The following is a 19571-nucleotide window of genomic DNA, read 5'->3' on the forward strand; positions in this document are numbered from 1 at the left end:
AGAAATAATTAGAATGTATGGGGTACAATTTTAAATATAAAAAGTAAATATATATATATTGTATAAAATGGGTAGCACTTTTTTGGAGTTTTAAAAGGAGTGAAACTGAAAGCACCTGTTTTCAGCTCCTGAGGGAAGCAATAAAGACACACACTATACTACACACACACACACACACACACACACACACACAAATACACAGGGAGAGACTGGGATACATTATCTCACAAAAGTGAGTACACCCCTCACATTCCGGATTGTATATCTTCTCAAGGGACAATACTATAGAAATTAAACTTGGAGATATTTTTGAGTCAGTGTGTAGTTTGTATAGCAGTATAGATTTACTGTCCTCTGAAAAAACTCAATATACAGCAATTATTCTCCAAATAGTTGCCAATAAAAGTGAGTTAACCCCTTTTTACACCATTTTAGTATTTCTTCTAAAGAGACAAACAATACTATAGAAATGAAACTTGGATATATTTTAGTCAATGTGCAGCTTGTATAGCAGTATAGATTTATTGTCCTCTGAAAACTAAAAAAAAAAAAACAGCCATTATTGTCAAAATAGCTGGCAACAAAAGTGAGTACACCCTAAGTGATGACAGCTGTATGTCTTTTAACCACATGTCCTTTTCCTCATGTTCATGCTTTTGTCTGTTTGACAGGACCAAACTATGTATCTTGTATTAGAGCAGTTACAATTTGAAGAATACAGTTGACCCATACTGAAAACTGGATGTTCAACATGGCAATTCATGGCAAAGATCTCTCTGAGAATTTGAGAATTAGAATTGTTGCTCTCCACATTGATGGCCATCATTCCAGAAGAAAGCCCACAAACACCTGGAAACATGTCCTGTGGTTTATAAAGAGACTACTTGTTTGGCTCAGATAGTGTCCAGCATGTGTGGTGAAGTCGTGGTGAGGAGCACCAAGAAAACTGTGTCTTGCCTACAGTCAAACATGGTGGTGGTAGCGTGATGGTCTGGGGCTGCATGAGTGCTGCTGGTGATGGGGAGCTGCAGTTGATTGAGGGAAACATGGATTACATACTGTGAAATTCTGAAGGAGAATATGAAGCTCTCTCTTCAGAGACTGGGCACAAAACACACTGCCAAGATGACAACTGCCTTGCTGGGGAAGCTGAAGGTGAGGGAGTGGCCAAGTATGTCTTCAGACCTGAACACTATTAAGCACCTGTGGGGCATCCTCAAGCAAAAGATAAAGAAGCACCATGTGTCTAACATTCAGCAGCTCTGTGATGTCATTATGGAGGAGTGGAAGAGGATCCCAGCAACAACCTGTGCAGCTCTGGTGAATTCCATACCCAGGAGGATTAACACAGTGCTAGATAACAATGGTGCTCACACAAAATATTGACACTTTGAACACAGTTTTGACATGTTCACTTCGGGTGTACCCACTTTTGTTGGCAACTATTTGGAGAATAATTGCTATATGTTGAATTATTTTCAGAGGACAGCAAATTTATACTGCTATACAAACTACACACTGACTAAAAATATCTCCAAGTTTCATTTCTATAGTATTGTCCCTTGAGAAGATATACTATGCTGAAATGTGAGGGATGAACGATGATACTGTATCCCAGTCTCTCCCTGTGTATTTGTATATATATATATATATATATATATATATATATATATATATATATATATATATATATATAAAAGAAATAGAGGGTCGTCGGTGAGGCAATTAAGTAACAGGTTGGACAAAGCAGCCCACACACATTTCTGGGGAAGTTCATGTAAATGTGGTGGCAGGAAGATGAGCGAAAACGAAGAGAAACGCACATGTAAACGTGGCGCTCGGTGCGGAACCCGCAATTTGCGTACCTAACGTCACTTCAACCTGATTTGCATTGGAGCTGCACTGGAGCTCGTTGAGATAGAACTAATCATTTTACAGAGGATAGACACGTTAACAAACTGTACATGACACACAGTAAACCTTTGGATATAAAAACAAACAAAAAAAACGCATCCTTGTTTGTATGTTTGTTTCTTTGAAGAGGAAAATGAATTAACATTAGTGGATATTATGTGCAGATGGAAACTGACCTGTTTTTTTGATCTGACTATTGAAAAATGGTGTGTTTGTTGTACTGGATTGTGTAATTACTGATTATTTCAGTGTCAAACTTCTAGGTACAGGTAAACATAAAGCTTGTGTGTGTACATCACATGTGACCTCTACAAAAAAGACCACATTTCATTGTATCAGCATTGTCTACTATATGTACCTGTGAATTCCTTCAAGGATCATTTATTTGTTTTAGAATAAAACACTGTGAAACACTGAAATGCATGTTCATTAAAGGACAATCCACCATGAAACGCATTCAATCAATTTATATAGAAATGTTCATGATGTGTTTAGTGATTCTGGTTCTAACTCATCGTTCACTTTTGTATTTTCGTTATTCCTGTGAGATGTTTGTGGTTGTCCACAAAACTGCCGTCATAAGGAGAAAAGAAGTCTACGGTCTGAAACTAAAAGGAGTAAGTGTAATGTCATACAAAAAAAGAAATACAACTTGAAGAAGTGGAGACAGAACTTGGCTCAAATCGTAGCATTATGGGTAGTGGATGAAATTATGAATAAGTAAGAAGAAGCCAGACCTATCAAAAAAAAACTTAGAATTATATTTCAAAATAATACAAAATATTAGTGAAGATTGCATGATAAAAATGTAGCCTTTCAAGGTGGATTTTCCCTCCAAATAGAGTCATCAAACATATTTATTACTTCAATAATCCTTACTTAATATAAATCACTAATATTTTCTGCATTTTCTTCATATCAGTGGAAACCAGCTTGCACCATATTGTACATCTCGACTCCACTGCAAGTCAGTTTCAGCTGTAATTCATAATATGCATCATTCACATCACATGATTTATAGATCTACAATAAACACTAAATTTTTTCCTGTTGAGCTAAAAGCAGCACCAGTGTTTTTATGTGTTGCATAAATCCATCCATTCGCTGTTCTTTTTTTCTATTTCTTCCTCATTCATCATCATCATCTTCTGGCTCTCGGAAGCCTTGGCTGTGAAGGGTTTTCCCCGTCATCTCCATTATAGCCTGCACCTCAGGATCTAGGTCCAGAACGCTCTTCTTTTTCTCGTCCTGTATACAGAACAAGGAACAGCTAAGGTTGTAATCTTCCACGTTAGCAGATTTACCATACCAAAAATTCACACAGACTTAGAAAACTATTTCCTCTAAAAGAATAAAGTTATTATTCAGTATCTAACGTAGAATAAATAAGACTATTCAAGAAAAGACAATTTGAGTACCAAAGATGGATAGATGAACTAAAATATTGTACAAATTAGAAAAATAATTGCTGGTGATGGTAAATTACTTGTTGGAGATTAGCATTAAAACATTAGTAACATTAGAAATATTTACAGAAATATATTCTTTTAATGTATAGATTGCACAGATAAGCTGGGATATGATGTTGTTAGTCGTATTAATAGATGGATGGATGGCCATGCCATGGCAGTGTGCACACGTTGACTGATAAGCTAGATATAGCTACTCTTACCAACGTCATATTTGATTATGGGAAGAATTAAACAGTGTAGGAAAATGAACAATGACATGGTGTACCACTACCCCAGTTACCACCCAAGTTCTTATCCTATCCACAGTACATCTGGAATTTTATTCCTCTAACAGCAGTTTGTTGAAGAACAGAATTTCAACATTGTTATTCATCTATAAATGCATTTTATATTATGGGGATCCTCCAAAACAAGTGACTGTTATCAATTATGTCTCAGCAACACCAGCTTTTTTTCTTTTGTCAAGAGGTAAAAAACCTCGTGTCTCCGGTAACAGTAACAAACACTGAGACATATATAGAAAAACAGTTAATACCATCTGACCAATCAGATTAGAGAATTCAACAGTGATGTTATATATATATATATATATATATATATATATATATATATATATATATATATATATATATATATATATATATATATATATATATATGTAATTAATGTTGGCAGGGAAAATAATTTAATCATGATTAAAATATGATTCACAGTATGTCACTGACCTGCTCCAGTTCTTTAGGAGGCACACCCACTCCCCACACCTCTACTGTGTCCACTGTAAAGTCTTCATCCCCTGAGAGTTGAGGACTACCGTACGTGGTACAGCGCGGACGAGCCCGACTGTGACCACGGCCAAAATCACTGTCCAGCCACAAACCGAAGTATCCATGCTGTCCACCCATACCCTAAAATCAGACAGCAATAAATGCCACTGACTGCAAGTGCAATAAACTAGCAATGTTTTTCATCTCTATGTTCTGATTGGTTTGATGTTCCACACAGATGTTTTTTTTATTATTATTTTAACATCATGGGCTGATATAATTTTGCTGAACACACATATTAGAGCCATTATGGAGCAAGACAATACAAAGTGATGTATAGTCTCACCAAACCATTGGGTATGGTTTGCTGGCCCTGGTTCAAGTACATATAATGTTGGTTATAGCCAGTACATGTGAACACTCGCATAGATGGCGACACCGAAAACAGGAAGCACCTGGAATCACCTAGAAGTGAAGGAAACGAGAATGCATTGATAATTATGAAACAGCACAACTTGGAATAGCCATGCAGTAACAGTGCATTCGAAAAACAGTCAGTGTGAGTCTTTTCCCCATCACTCACCCTGAAACTGAGGTTTGAGTTCCCAGCTCTGAGATGCAAAGCCTCCAAATATGTGGCCCTTTGTGTCTTTCACCAGTAAGACAGTCGAGCCCCGGTTTTTGCAACTTCCAACCAGACGGGTAAAGCTTTCCCCGTGTATGTTGGTGGAAAAAAGTAGCCTCCAGGGGGCATTGTTTCCTGTAGGCAACTGAGAGGACAGGAAAAGAAGAAGTGGTATGTCTAGTACACAGCGCAGCGAGGCCCAGGGAGTGTCTCGGCACTGGGGCAGCAAAGTGGGAGGTGGGCGCGAGGTCAATCCAACGTCAAGACCCTCACAAATCAGGAGCTCCAGATACGTTGACACACCTGAGACTCGAAAGAGCCAGTCCTCGAGACAAGCAACATCACACATGTTCTGATCTGTAGGAAGGATGAGGGCAAATTAGTCAAACCCAAATAGTCAATGCTTGTTTAATCTGTAAATTTTATTTATTAATTCTTTCAATTTATATTATATGCATTAAATCCTGTAAAATGCAAAGAAAATCTCTCAGAAATCTCTTTATTTATATATAGATGCCAGCTCTAAAAGTAGCCACATTTACAAACACATTTAAATGCTATCACTAACCTAAGGTTTTTAACTCTGAGCTCAACTGTTCAGCCAAAAGCTTCACCCCCTGGTCCTCGCGACCCATGCAATCTGGTCTCCAGCCCCGCAGGCGTCCCCTATGTGTGAGAGTCTGAACTACAGCTGAAACCAAGTCCTCTAAAAACTGTAGATGAGATGTCAAATTAAAACCACAAACGTCTCCACAAATGTGTTTATAACAAAAGACATAACACTGCATTGTTATTGCTTTTATATACATTACAAATTATACAATTATACAAATTATACAAATACCACAACCACAAAACTACCTCTGCCATGGCTTGAGAACGGCCTATAACCCTGCTCAGTTGTAAGTTAATCTGGATAAGGGCATCTGATAAATGGCATACATGTCAAATGTAAAACTTCTCTTTGATTAGCCTTAAGCACTAAGCTGTTTCCATAACATACAACAGTATAGTCGGTGTGGAACAAAATTAAAACCCCAGTGCCTCCACAAAAAAGAATATGAGCCAACCGAAAGCCACATACTCATGCTCACCTCTCTTATCTGATTAGCTGTAACTGCTGCTTTGTTTCCATCGCCATGTGCCATCGCCATGACAAGAGGTGCTCTCTCCTCTGCTGTGCCCCGAAGAGCATCTGCCAGGAAGATCACCAGCTGCTCTCGACTTACCCCACCACCAGGTGGCACTGACACTTCAGGGTCGATACTGCAGATTCCCTTAAAGACTCGCATGATCATTGAGTCTAAAGCCATGTGACCCATAGTTATCTTTTAAAAACACAAAAAGAAAAATGTACTATAGAATGTAATTAAATACTTTTGGGTTTACAAATTACAAAGTCCTATTTCACAAGGCTTTTTTTTTTTTTTAAAGATCATTACATCTCAGGCAAGTATGTCTATATACAAGCAAATACAACTGGAAAGAGCTGCAGATGTGTGATTCCAACCTTGAACGTGTCTATGTTTAAAACCTTGACTTGTCCTGGAGGCACAGGCGAGCAGCTGGTGCTCAGAAGTCTGTCAAAGACCCCCTCAATAACAGGTCGCTCATCAGGACGGAAACGGACCAGCCGTTTCTGCACTACAGCGCTTTCTGTGTTTCCCATCGACCTGAAGACCAGCAAATCAACAGCATATTCAGCTACAGCACATAAAATAATTATTATTTATAGACATCAAATTATAGAATCTATCTGTTAAATCCCTAGAAAATACCAATACCTGTAAACTGCCTAAAGAAAATGGCAACTATATATCAATCAAATATACGCTAAATAAAAAAGGATCTGCCAATTGTGATCACATTTCTAGATGTAAACAGACCCATTCACTTCCTGGGTCACGTGACGCGTCACTCTGGGCCGGCCAATGAAATTGCTGCATATCTAAGACCAACTGTTATTAGCTAGACAGTGTCTAATAATTTTCCGGATCTTCGTGACTCCTTTACATGATTGGTCTATTTTATATTTTTCTTTGCGGAAGTGATTTATTCAGCGTTTTTAAACCTTTAAATAAAAGCTTAGATTTTTTTAAATAAAAAGAAAATGATGATGAAATATTTCTTTTTATAATATTATGGCTTTCGTTAAATTTTTTAGATTAAAGAAACGTGTCCAGATATGCATACTTACATGCAATTTATTCTAAAATGTCGAATAAAAAAACGCCATTTTTATTTATTGACGTTTTCTTTAAAATTATATTGACAATTATAAATACACATATAATGCATTTTTACGACCTACTTTATATCAATAGAATTAATATGTAAATGTACCAAACGTCACCAAATATATAAAAACATCCCTGTGTGTATTTCATGAGATCCACCAAAAGAGGGCGGTGTTGTGCAAGTCGGTCCACAAAGCACCCTGTCCGAGTTTGCAGCGCTTTTTCTCAAACCAGCAGGCGATGAAAAAGCTCCTTTTAAGGGCATAAGATATGGTTGAAAGCAGGGCGTGATGATGGGCTGAGCTTAGCATTGTCAGAGCCTACAGGCAGTAAACGTGGGCCATAAGATCTCACCAGGATCCAGGAAGAAACTTACATGAGATGGAGGTTAATACAACTGAATGAAACTGCATAAAATGCAAAGTAGAATGAATTACAGACATGGGATTCAGATTAGTAGTGGTGGTGTCACACAATAATATCCATCCTAATATTAGCCTTTTTACAGAAATTATAATATAAAGGACATAAAGGATATAATTAGACCACCTTTTCAGCATTACTTCTGAGATGTCTCAGGCTGAGATGTTAGGTTTCCCTGCTGGCCTACAATTTAACTGCAGGCTGGCTGAGAAGATTTAGCCAGGCCTCAGCAGGTCCACACCTGCCACAAAGTAGCTGATACTGCACTTTTTACACACACCTCATGTGGAAGTATTCGGTGATCCATGTTTCTGGGAAAGAAGCATACAATCTTGTACTTACAATTATACCACTGTGTTGTTCAGAAGTGTTTATTTTACATGGTACAGAAGAAGTCTCTAGCATGAGCACTTTGTAACAGTTAGCGGTAAAGCTGTTCGGTTATGGATAAAATCTGAGAAGTTTGCACTTTTTGTTTTTTCTGTAAACATCACAAGCAGCGTTTTTGCTTTATTAACTTGAAAATGGAGAGGGGGAAACGAGAAGCTGGTGGGGGATTAACTATTATAACATAAGTGTTTAAAGGAACCAACTTGTTTCACTGGTGTTTCGCAAGATTAAATGTGACCATAAATGGGTACAAAAATATGTCATTCATTGATATGCAAAAATTGGTATGGTTGCTGAGATATAAGAGGAATAAAACACTTCAATGACTAAAGATTTTTTAAATAAAATTGTATTTAAAACTATTTAAATAAAGAAAAATAAAGTGTTTTTCCACTGAGAACCATTAAACAGACTCCTATCCCCTGTGCCATTACAATGTAAATTTGTTTTCACTGTAGATACTTTACATAAAACCCCAGCAGGTATAGCAGATATATTAAGCAGCGGGAATGTAGGGTTGCATGCAAAGCATACTCACCACAAAGGGGTGCAAGTCTTTCTGTTTCATTTTAGGTGTAGTTTGCAACTTATACAGTCTATGAAGATGCATGAACCCATTCAAATTGTAGTGGTAACATGTACTGTATACTACACACAGCAGAGTTCTTTGTCAAAATGAAAATAAGATGTGTGGTTTTTAGCCATGCAAGAAATTTCAATCCGTGCCTTATGCAGTTGTTACAGTGAAGTGAAACAGAAATCTTTTTTTTTTACTTTAGGCAGGACACCAAAAGATTAAACTAGAGATACGAGTTATTTATTTACCCTTCTACTGATTCCCAAGCACTGCCCACAACATATTATGAAACTTAACACCATACATCATATACTATAGGTATCCATGTACATCCATGACAACTGCATTTAATTTAATCAATTTCTCTCCTTTTTTTTTTTAGCTCTTTTTCTTTTTTCTCTTTAGCTTTAACGTTTCTCAACATAGTTCTTAATCTATTCTTACTTCCTTAATCTGTCTTCCAATACATCCTGAAATTCTAGCACACTAACATTACTGCATTATATTCTTAACAATGCATTAACCTTTAACATATTGATGTGAAAGTCGTGCATTACCCTGTGAAAAGAGGTTACTGTTAGGCAGTACAATGTCTTGACTATGTGGTTATTTTTTTTTTATCCCAGACATATTGACCCTTCATATTTGTTTTGAGGCATGTGACATGTAAGCACAGGCAGAGACAAAACGTAGCAACATTTCAGCCCACAAGCCCATAAAACACTCTTATGTAGTAGACGTCTCTGGCAGTAGCCATACAGTCACTACCCACACAGGCACAAGGTGCAAGTTGAGACACGAGCATAGTCTCTTTAGCTTCACTTCTTCTTTTCCTCTTCTTCCGTCTGCTACCGCCGCTTCACTGCCGTATATGGTAAAAGGACTTTATCATAGCAAATGTACAGGAAATGAAGATGAACCCATGCACATATATGCATTCATGTTGAACATGCAAAAAACACAAAGTACTGGCAAACTAATTACATATGCAGATTCATGCACATTCTTTGGTACTTATATATATATATATATATATATATATATATATATATATATATATATATATATATATATATATATATATATATATATATACACACACACACACACAGTTGTCTTTGACTTTTTTCTGTTGCCTAATCAGTGGATTTAACAGTATTAATCAATCAGCAAATGCTGTTAGTTATTGCAACCAATCCACCTCAGGTTTAAACAGGGAGCTCAGATAATGTTCTACACTTATTACCTTTATAAACCCTCATCACACATGGAGAAATATTCTTTGCCTGCATTATTATATACACCATGATATGTGTATGTGTGTGTCATTCTGTGTGAATTTTTGTTTTTGAACTCAAATTATTTTATTTTCTGTATTTTTTAATGTAAGCCCAGTGACACTGTCTGTATAAGTGTATATGTTGACCCTCAGACTTGTTATGCATAGTGTGATTAAAACGAGACTGCGGTATCAAAGGCTGTGTCTCACTGTTGAACTTTAGAGGTCAAAGTTAAACCATTTGCCTTGCAAACAGTTCTAGGGTAATATGATCTTTTTGCATCTTTGGAACACTCAAAGTCAGTTTATTAGATAATTTCTGGAAATAACATTGCTTAAGGTTATATATTTCCTAAGATTTAATGTCCATGGCTACATGAGTCATTCCCACTACAACGCCCTATAGAGTGGTGTGATGAAATATTTTGAACCAGAACAAAGCTTGAGCAGTGCAGACAAACAAATACACAAGTCACAGTTTCTTGAATTACATTTAGCATCTTTAGATGAACCATGAACGAACGTATGGAGTATGGTATCTCTTTGTAGTGCCTCTCACCCATTCATACCTGTTCTTTTTAAATCCTCATATTTTTGCATACATGTGCTTGCATGTGCTGATTAGTGCCTTTGCTGTTTCATGTCACAATACTGTGACTCACTAGTCAAAATGTATGAGATAGAAAGAAAGCACTTTAAGACATACATAAAAAAAGATTCTATCAAATTTTTTAAAGGTTGAGGCCACCACACTGATAGCAACATTACATAATGTTTGTCAATTTGTTTAAATCCCTCGTGGCCCTTAAAATATGAGCTTTCTTAAATAACATTTGTGACCTTTCACGTGGCAGCGTGTCTCATGTCTTATTAACATGTCTCATGTCTTATTAAAATTAAGAATAGGATCAATAATAGCATAGCTGTTTTTGCGAAGCTCATTGATCCATACGCTAAGAATTATGGCTTCATTAAATAAGCAATAAAACCACTGTGTGAATGCGGGTGTAGTGACATTTGAACTGGAACTACAGCAAATCATATATGCATCCGTATAGGTCAGAGTGGATTTGTGTCATGGCAGTGGTTAGTTTGTCTTATATGATGTTGTTCTGATTCCTGACCAACCAAAGCCAATTACCAAGGTAAAAAAAAAAGTTTTATAGTCGTGTTTGAAAACAAATTGTTACTAAGACAAGGTTTAAGATGAAGGCCTGAGTAGGGATTGCTAAACGAGCAACTAATGAACATGACCAGAATGATGAAAACTTACTTAGAATGTGGTTGAATAGAATTTTCAACAGGCAATTTCCTGGACATGATGGTTGAAACAGGTCGCCGGATAATGTTTTGGCAGCAGTTACTTCGTGATGACGCACCGATTTGGAGATTTGTGGCTCAGCTCATTAGCTGCTGACAAAAGCAGCACTGTGCCATGACTAGAGTGTTACACAGGAGCATTGAGAAATGATCCTTTCACTCTTGCATTCTCTCCCCATTCACTCAGCCTCAAAAGGTTCCCCTTAATCGCCCCCAAACCCTCCCCTTCCTTCTATCCTAAAACTTCACCAAAATGCCCAACCAAATCAGCCTCTGACTCTGCATCTGAGACCAGGCTGTTCCTCAGTCCGACTAAGCAGGACAGCGTCAAGGCCGTCCTCACCTCTATAATTTTGTGTCCTTTGAATACTTAAGGTATTCACTTTACAATGCATGCTGTTGGCCAGGCCATACTATATGTAAATACATGTGTCTGGATGCATGCAAATCCCCCACTGGCACTATGAATGGAGAATTGCAAGTTTCAATAACAAGTACATAGCAACAGTAGTCTTGTGTGGGATCTCAGGCGGGATCTCACAGTGGTCATTTGTAGCTCCTCCCACTCTAACCCATCTCTACATGATGAGATTTTTTTGTTGTTTTTAAGTCAAAAACACTGAAATGACTCAGAGGAATGACTCCTATTAAAGCTACTCGAACTTGGTTATAAATCTGCAGTGACACAATTAATAGGATAACATATTAACTAGAATAAGTGCACACACACACACACACACACACACACACACACACACACACACACACACACACACACACACACACACAGACTCACATGATACAAGAAATGTGTGTGGGCTATAAAATATCTGAGAGGCCCCTGGAATGCAGGAAGGATCTGAGCAGCATAGCTAGCAGGGACTTCCTTGTGATTCTTATTGTAAACAAGATGCTTAGCAATCTTTCAAAATAAGCTCTCTCTCTCTCACACACACACACACACACACACACACACACACACACTCGCACATGCGCACACATGCACTTACAAGGATCAACAAAACCAACAGCGTCTTTCATGAAAAAAGGCTGTGGAGCTGTTGGGACATGCACCAGTTTGGAATCTCTGCTGATAGGAAAACTACGGTTACCTTGACTGTGTGTGGAATTGTCGACTCAGTACGCAGCTTGAGACACTGTGACAAGAGACTAATCAATTCCCAGCAGTCATTAATCTCATTAATGTTCTCCCAACAGACACTGAGGAACACCTGTCCCAGTCCTAAACACAAGAGTGTCTCATACACACGACTCAGTGACTCACAGATATTCGCCTTCCTGGTCAGGTAATAATAAAAAAAAACAACAGAGAACTAGAACTATAGTTTCGCTAAAGAATTTCCTGGCTGCTCTGTTTTGTTTTCCGGCCAGTTTACACAATCCAAACAGCTGTAAACACTGAATACATAACACTGCACAAGACAAAGAGGAAAATTTTGCCTTCATGCCACAGCCTACTTCATTCTTTTGTCCCCACTTGTTTCTATATACTGATCATCTTAAATGCTGCCTACAAAAGGTTCATAAATTGTAAATTATGTAATTATGCAGTCTAGTTCACATCTGTTAGACCAAATGGTCGATGAGCCATGCAAAATGCGAAGACGAGAAAAGGGGGAGGAGTGAGGAGAAAAATCAGAGAGTGACAGATAAAGGGGGTTAGTGGACAGAGGAAAGGAGGGGTGGATATCGACAGGCATTTGGAGCAGAGCAGTTCGGCTCTAGTCTGTGATTGGCGCTCAGTCTGGCAGCACTGTTGACCACGATGACCCATGAGACTCCCCCCAAAGTCCCCAGGGCAGTTAGCATGAGTGGAGTGGCACTGTGATGAGCATCTTGCCTTACGTAAGCCAGATTTTCAACCGCACAGGCCCAAACACAGCCTCGCCAAAGACACCAGACACATCACTCAGCACAGTTTTGTGCAAGTAAAGTACAAATAATTACACAACACATTTTGGAAAAAAAAAATCCATCTTTTATTCTGAAATGACACTACTTGTGCACATGACATGTTTTTTTTTTTTGTTGACATCTCCCATTTTCAAATAAAAATTGCTGCATAATTTCTTTTTTAATGAAAAAATTAAATAAATTTCAATTTACATGACTAAAAGAAAGGCTACACCAGAGAAATGGCTGCTTCATAGTCAGGCTGAGTGACAAAGCCACAGCCTGCACAATGAAACCGCTTTCCAGGGCTTTAAGGTGTCTGAAATCCCAAAAAACACCTGGAGTTGAGCGAGTCACAGTGTAGCGTCTGCAAATATACAGACTCATACACGTACACACACACACGAACGCACACATCCAGTGATGCACCTCTCTCCATGGGAGATGAAGGCCGTAAACACAGTGGTCTGTATTTAGATATGGAAGAAACAAAATTGGAAATAAACCATGAGTTGAAAGAAACCTCATTTTGTTACGAGGATGTAACATTACCAGGTTCAATCAACAACAAAATGAGCTTCTTTCACTCAATCTCCAGTTATAATTGTTATTAATAAACACAAAAAGGTCTGCACTGGGGATAAGTGTGAGATGATACACAGTACAAGAGATAAACCAATCATGAGGAGAAGGACATAGGAGTGTTTTTCTGCGTGTTTGTGTGTATGGGTATGTGTATAGGTGTTTAACGAGAGTTTGAGATGAAAAGTTCCCCATACGCTTTCTCCCAGTTTTGATGACCCCCCCCAACCCACCAAACCCCATTCGTTTGTGCATGCCCTGCTGCAATCTATTCTGCCTGAGCGTCGTAGTTGGCACCACCAGCCTTCTTCAGCTCATTTCGGATGTAGTCTAGTTCCAGCTCCCGTATATCGCTCACCATGAACTCTTTAGCAAAGTTCTGTAGAGAGAAAAGTAAGATAATTTCAGTAATCCAGTGTAGCATGTTTACATGTACCTGAAGAAACTATGATTATTATCCAGATTAATACAGTGAAAAGCTGATCTGAGACCCACCTGACAGACGTCTTTTACCATTGTTTTGTCTGTGCTGATCTTAGCCCTCTGCAGTCCACTCACGTTCTCCCCGATCCAGGTGATGAGGGTGAATTTAGCTCGTTTGCTCATTGCATCCCCTGTTGTAATCCTCACGAAACCAAACAGACGGGCGTCGTCTGAAACAGACAGCAGATCTTAAGAAATGCGACTTGATTTGCTTGTCATGTTTGAGTAAGGAAAGTGTTTTCTTATTTATAATCATGCAAAACAAAAGGGCAGCAGAATATCCTGGAGGAGTCGTCGCAGGTAAAACTGATAAGAAATCTTGTATAAACACAGGGAGAGGCTGAGAAACAGCATATTACTAAGAAGTGTAACAAGCATGAACATGTATAAGCTTGGAAAAGTGACAGATCTCTAGTTATGGATTCAACTCCGATCAAGAGATTGAAATAAAAAAAAAAATTAAAAAAAGAGAATTAGGAAAGAACCCCAAACACTTTGTCCACTTAAAGCAATATCTTATGAGGAAATACTGTAGTCATATTCTTCAAAGCAGCTTTTTATCTTAGATCTGATCAATGGATAATTCACCACCTTATTTTCTTACACAATTTTTCATTCATAAAAACATCATATCTACACAATAACTGATGAGAAAAATACGTTTTGTGCCCTGAACAACACTTGTTTTTCTGTAAATCTCACACGCCTTTGATGTGGCTTTGGAGAGCAAAGCAGGACTTTTGGAAAAAAAAACAAAGTTAAGGAAAAAAATTCAAATATGTAAGACGACGCGACTCTACGCAAGTTGCTGTCAGTAATTATGACCCATACTTTTCATACCACAGTCTGTGTTACTAAAATGTCCATTTAAACCGTCTGTAAATTATATACAAATGAACATATACAATGTGTAAATCAGCCGTAGTTCATTTTGTAATTGGGAAATGTATTTTCTCTTAAAAACATAAATACCCATTTATTTATCCCTCTCTTAGGGAATCATGGAAGGTCTGATTTACAACCTAGAGTAGTGTATATGTTGTATAATATACTGACAAAAGGCCCAAAATAGCTAGTGTTACTACTGCAGTTTAAATAGCCTACAACAAAAGTAAAGAATACTCAGGGCTTATCAGTTTGCATCTACCTTTTGTTCTGCACTGACCTGTGCCTGCCACTAATGGTTGTTTCTGCCAGGAAGCTTTCTGCCCTTAAGAGAATTGGAACAACTGTTGTGGTATAGTTAGCACTGTTGTTCATTAACTGGTTTAATGTTTACAAGTATGATAGTTTAAAAAACGAAGCAGCACTGGTGTCACTTCATTGATATATCCAAACTATGAAACTGAAAAATGGCAACGGAATTTAGGCTAAAATTATGAGGATTCATTTGCTCTGTATTCAAGTTGCACACTGTTGCCAAATCCAAATCCAAGAACTGACTGGTCTGATGAATCTCTGATGAAACTAATCAGAACAATTATTAATATTGTAAAAGGGAAAAGGTGAAAGTATTGATCACAATGATAGATACCTGTTCCATCAGATTTACCACTTGTACTTCCTTTTGAAATGCCACAATTCTTTTTTTTTTTGTGCCCTTCCTTTTAAAAGTCTAGTTAGCTTATTTGCTGACACTGCACAAGTCTAACCTTAAACCAACACTGCAACTATGATGATGCAGCGAAAAAGAGAAACACAGTGGTTTTAAACCTTCTTTGTTCCTCATAATGGTCAGCTTCTAGAGGTGGGAATTAACAAGTCACATGATTTATAATAATCCAATTTCTTAACGTATCAATTCAAACTCAAACATGCAGCTCTTTAAGCAGCAATCATTAAAGACCAGATGACTTTCCTCAGGCCGATTGTCTTTTACCAGACTGAGTAAAGCAAAAGTTCGAAATCCAGTTTTGCAGTTTCAAAATTGAGTCATTGGACCTCCAGATGGTACTTATTATTTGTTTTGTTCCAACTCACAATACACCTGAATCATGTTTGCTTGATTATTTAAGGAATGCCTGAAACAGTGACAGAACAAAAAAAAAGTGTGGAATGCCTGGAAATTCCCTGAGACTGGGTTGGGAAACTACAAATTGAAGTATTTAAAGTATTTAAATGAGTAGTTTAAATACCAGAATGTACTGTGTATTAAAATCAAGCAAATTTGAAAGATAAGGGGTCAAATGCAGCACCTGTACACTACTGCAGCTCTACTTTTCTAGAGGTACCACACCCTAATCTACATCAGCATAGCAATGGGGAGTGACATCATTATCCAAAACACAATTGGCTCCATTCCAATATTCAGTGATTAAAAACAGGGTCCATCAGCAATTATTTCCTACCTTGTATATCCCTTTATATAGACTGTAAGCAGAGTATTTACTGAAAATGCAGAATATGAGGTTTGGACCTGGGAAATCTAATATATATCAGCAATATTAGCTCTTTCTAGGTTTTCCCAGGTTATTATGTTTCCAATTTCCTTTAGTGTTTTTAAAAATAGCTAGCTTTCTAGAAATTAATAGGCTATATATCCATATAAGGTAACCTGAGTGTACTGAGTCACTTCCGTGTAGTAAGCACTCAACTAAGACTCAAGCTGATGTGCAAACCAGTCAAGGAAGCAAATTTTGTAGTCAAATCAATCAAATAACACATTCACAAATTAGAGAGTTGAACAATTTTAGTGTCAGTTTGCTTCATAAATAGGAAAACAATCAAATGAGTACTGAAGAAAGAAAAGCAAAAACAAGCAAAGTCTGAACTAGTATTGGTCTATACAGTAGCTGACTGACTCATCTACAACCCAATATCTTTAAACGTTAGAATAAATCCTCCAATAAAAAAGAACTGAAACCGTCGTTTACCTGTGCACTGGCTTTTGAATTCCTCATAATCTGCCCCATGTCCTGCTGGCACAATGGTTGACCCTTCGTACTTAAAGGATGCCCTTTGTAAAGGAAACGGAAACAAGACACGTGAACACAAAATCCAGCTGCATTAGAATTGCGAAAATGTATCGCAAAATAAATAGGTTTATCTACAGCTAGGAAGTCGTCATGAAGCAATGTACCCTACAGCAAAATGGCATTCGTGCCAAGTTTCTGAATGAGTACCTCCAGTGTTTATATGAGTCTTGGCATGATGAACACTCATGTAGTGCACAGTGAGGTTAGGTGAGGTTAGGTGTGAAAAGCAATCAAAGACTGATGAACAGATTTTGATGATTCTGACGAGTCGAAAGATGCATTGGCAACATATTCATAACAGTAGATTGTCAAAAGCCTTCAAATATCACATCACTTTTCATTGTGACCAAACACAAATGGTGATGGCACTATTTATTGTACCTGTGTGTATGCTGTTTAATTAGCTTGTCCCATTAATTGTTTCCATACTAAATGTACAATTAATGGTATCACACCATGTACAATGTATAGCATAAAAGAATAGATATTGTAATGTATTGAGAAATGAATGCATGCATGCATGCATGCATGAATGAATGAATGCATGAATGAATGAATGAATGATCAGTCTCACCAGCATATATCTGAGTTGTCATCCCTGACCAGGTTGTATGCATCCCTGCAACCTTCTTTGTCAATCCGGGTTGCCATGTTCAGCTTTTAATTTAACAGAATAAAACGCAATAAAAGAGAAGGGAAGACTTGAAGAAAAAAGGTTGGGCAAAATCCCGGAAAAGGCGATGCGACAGACGGACAGAAAGGACGATGCTGGCAGTGTGGGATTTTCTTCTCTCTCTCTATCTCTCTCTTTCTTTCAGCAGCAGGTTCCTCTCTCTACACCACTTATTTCCTACTGGCACTTCATGGGCGTTGGTAATCTTTGTCAGTCATGCTGGTGTCGAAATGGATGTGGTTGATGTCTCCGTGTGCAGCAGGACTCACCTCCTCCTAATGGCCATCTAAGGGATTCAGTCGAATTAAATCCACCCGTCGGCCATTGTGTCATTTCTGCGTGCTGTTGTGCCATCTTGTGGATCACATAACTCGGTTCAGCCCTTCATCTAAAAACATTTCAGAATGGCAGACTGTTATACAGCTTCCAAATACTAAGGAGGTGATGTGAAAGGCAAATGGATGATTAGGATATGATGTGGAGACATGATCCTAAACATAATTCATTCATGTTTTCATTTGCTTATTGCTCATCTTTGGTAATCACCTAAAGATGGATCCTGGTGTAATATCTCTTATAAAACACATGCACACATAAACACATTAACAATGGATGCACCTCTGGATCTGCAGAAAGAAGCAGTGCCTTGACTGCAAATACTAGAATCTTGTCATAATGCAGCAATGGGGTGCAATGCCTTTACACACACACACACACACACACACACACACACACACACACACACACACACACACACACACACACACACACACACACATTTTTATTTCAGTACACCATTCTCTGAGTGGCAGCCATTATCTGATAATGATCCAATCATAATATCCTCATAACACCTGAGTGACTGTCTACAAGCTTCTTGATTTGTTGTACTCATCAGAGGCACAACAGCCGCTCAGTTTAAGGCAAACTGTGTATTAGGTTCTACAGGAGCTGTGTCTTGTGTGTAAATTAAAGTACAAGACACACTTAAAGTTTACACAATAGTTTAGCTACACACCAAACAAAATACAATAAAAGTTAAATGCTAAATAAAAGACAATTGTTAAGCATTGAATTTGAAGGGTACATGACATTTTTACCAAAAAAATAAATAAATAAATAAAAAATAAAGTGGTGTTACTATTAAATTTAACTCAAGTCATATTGTTTATAAACCCCTAAATAAAAATATTATTTATATATGATGAATATGATCAGATTCAATCGACTAAACTGAACTTGACTATGGTACACAATATGCTAGGCTGCAGGTATTGCACTACATTTCCCTAGATGATTGGCTATGTCACAAAATACAATTCAATATTATGCTTATGTGTGTCTTATATGTGTATTTTATATATATTATAATAGTTTATTTATTAATTTTTTAGTCAAATAGAATAAAAAATAAAAATACATAGCTTGATGAGGAACAGGTGCACTAATCCTCACTGAAAATGCCAGTACAGAGGCCTTTTGTAACAGTAGTAGTAGAATTAGTAGTAGTAAAATAGTAATAGTAAAGGAATAATAGCAAAAGTAGTTTCAGTGGTAGTTGGAATCAGGTCAAGAAACTTTTTTTGTCATTTCAACAGAGCTACATCACACAACATAGAGCTACATAACAGAACACAGAGCTACATCACACAACACAGAGCTACATCACACAACACAGAGCTACATCACAGAACACAGAGCTACATAACAGAACACAGAGCTACATAACAGAACACAGAGCTAAATAACAGAACACAGAGCTACATAACAGAACACAGAGCTAAGGACTAAAGTAAGTTGTCCCAGACACATAAAGTGCAACCTTGTGCAAACAGTGCAGAACAACAGACAGTGCACCCGACAATACAGGACAGTGTGGAACAGATACACAAAACACATAATAGCGCCAACCAGTAAACCTACTCTATAATATGTTATGC

At 37.6% G+C, this 19571-nt stretch overlaps 2 protein-coding genes across 3 annotated transcripts; both read right to left on the reverse strand.

Moving 5' to 3' along the window:
* Positions 1-2368: 2368 nt before the first annotated feature.
* Positions 2369-6734, reverse strand: meak7 (MTOR associated protein, eak-7 homolog). Of its 2 annotated transcripts, none has more exons than XM_083551624.1 (8): positions 6665-6734; positions 6289-6451; positions 5873-6106; positions 5347-5491; positions 4737-5135; positions 4500-4618; positions 4112-4294; positions 2369-3162 (listed from the first exon to the last, which is right to left on the reverse strand). In XM_083551624.1, exons 2-8 carry the CDS (start codon positions 6445-6447, stop codon positions 3043-3045), a joined length of 1359 nt encoding a protein of 452 aa, XP_083407750.1. In that variant the 5' UTR covers positions 6448-6451; positions 6665-6734; the 3' UTR covers positions 2369-3042. The 2 variants fall into 2 exon arrangements, with proteins under 2 accessions (XP_083407750.1, XP_083407749.1); XM_083551623.1 differs by having other exon boundaries at positions 6563-6696.
* A 6254-nt stretch (positions 6735-12988) lies between these two features.
* Positions 12989-17990, reverse strand: cotl1 (coactosin-like F-actin binding protein 1). The gene is made up of 4 exons (XM_083553216.1): positions 17533-17990; positions 16857-16939; positions 13996-14153; positions 12989-13879 (listed from the first exon to the last, which is right to left on the reverse strand). The coding sequence occupies exons 1-4, from the start codon at positions 17607-17609 to the stop codon at positions 13769-13771; spliced, it is 429 nt and encodes a 142-aa protein (XP_083409342.1). The 5' UTR covers positions 17610-17990; the 3' UTR covers positions 12989-13768.
* Between the last annotated feature and the right edge of the window lie 1581 nt (positions 17991-19571).

Source organism: Silurus aristotelis, assembly GCF_946808225.1.
Source record: "Silurus aristotelis genome assembly, chromosome: 10".
Taxonomy (NCBI): domain Eukaryota; kingdom Metazoa; phylum Chordata; class Actinopteri; order Siluriformes; family Siluridae; genus Silurus; species Silurus aristotelis.

What these genes read in the sequence shown, in the direction of transcription:
- meak7 (XM_083551624.1), bottom strand. Translation starts at nt 6,447, where the DNA reads ATGGGAAACACAGAAAGCGCTGTAGTGCAGAAACGGCTGGTCCGTTTC. An exon ending in TAAACATAGACACGTTCAAG is followed by an intron (nt 6,107 to 6,288) that starts GTTGGAATCACA and finishes TGTTTTTAAAAG; the next exon opens with ATAACTATGGGTCACATGGC. An exon ending in CTCCTAAAGAACTGGAGCAG is followed by an intron (nt 3,163 to 4,111) that starts GTCAGTGACATA and finishes TTCTGTATACAG; the next exon opens with GACGAGAAAAAGAAGAGCGT.
- cotl1 (XM_083553216.1), bottom strand. Translation starts at nt 17,609, where the DNA reads ATGGCAACCCGGATTGACAAAGAAGGTTGCAGGGATGCATACAACCTG. An exon ending in ATTCAAAAGCCAGTGCACAG is followed by an intron (nt 14,154 to 16,856) that starts GTAAACGACGGT and finishes TGTCTGTTTCAG; the next exon opens with ACGACGCCCGTCTGTTTGGT. An exon ending in TGGTAAAAGACGTCTGTCAG is followed by an intron (nt 13,880 to 13,995) that starts GTGGGTCTCAGA and finishes TTCTCTCTACAG; the next exon opens with AACTTTGCTAAAGAGTTCAT.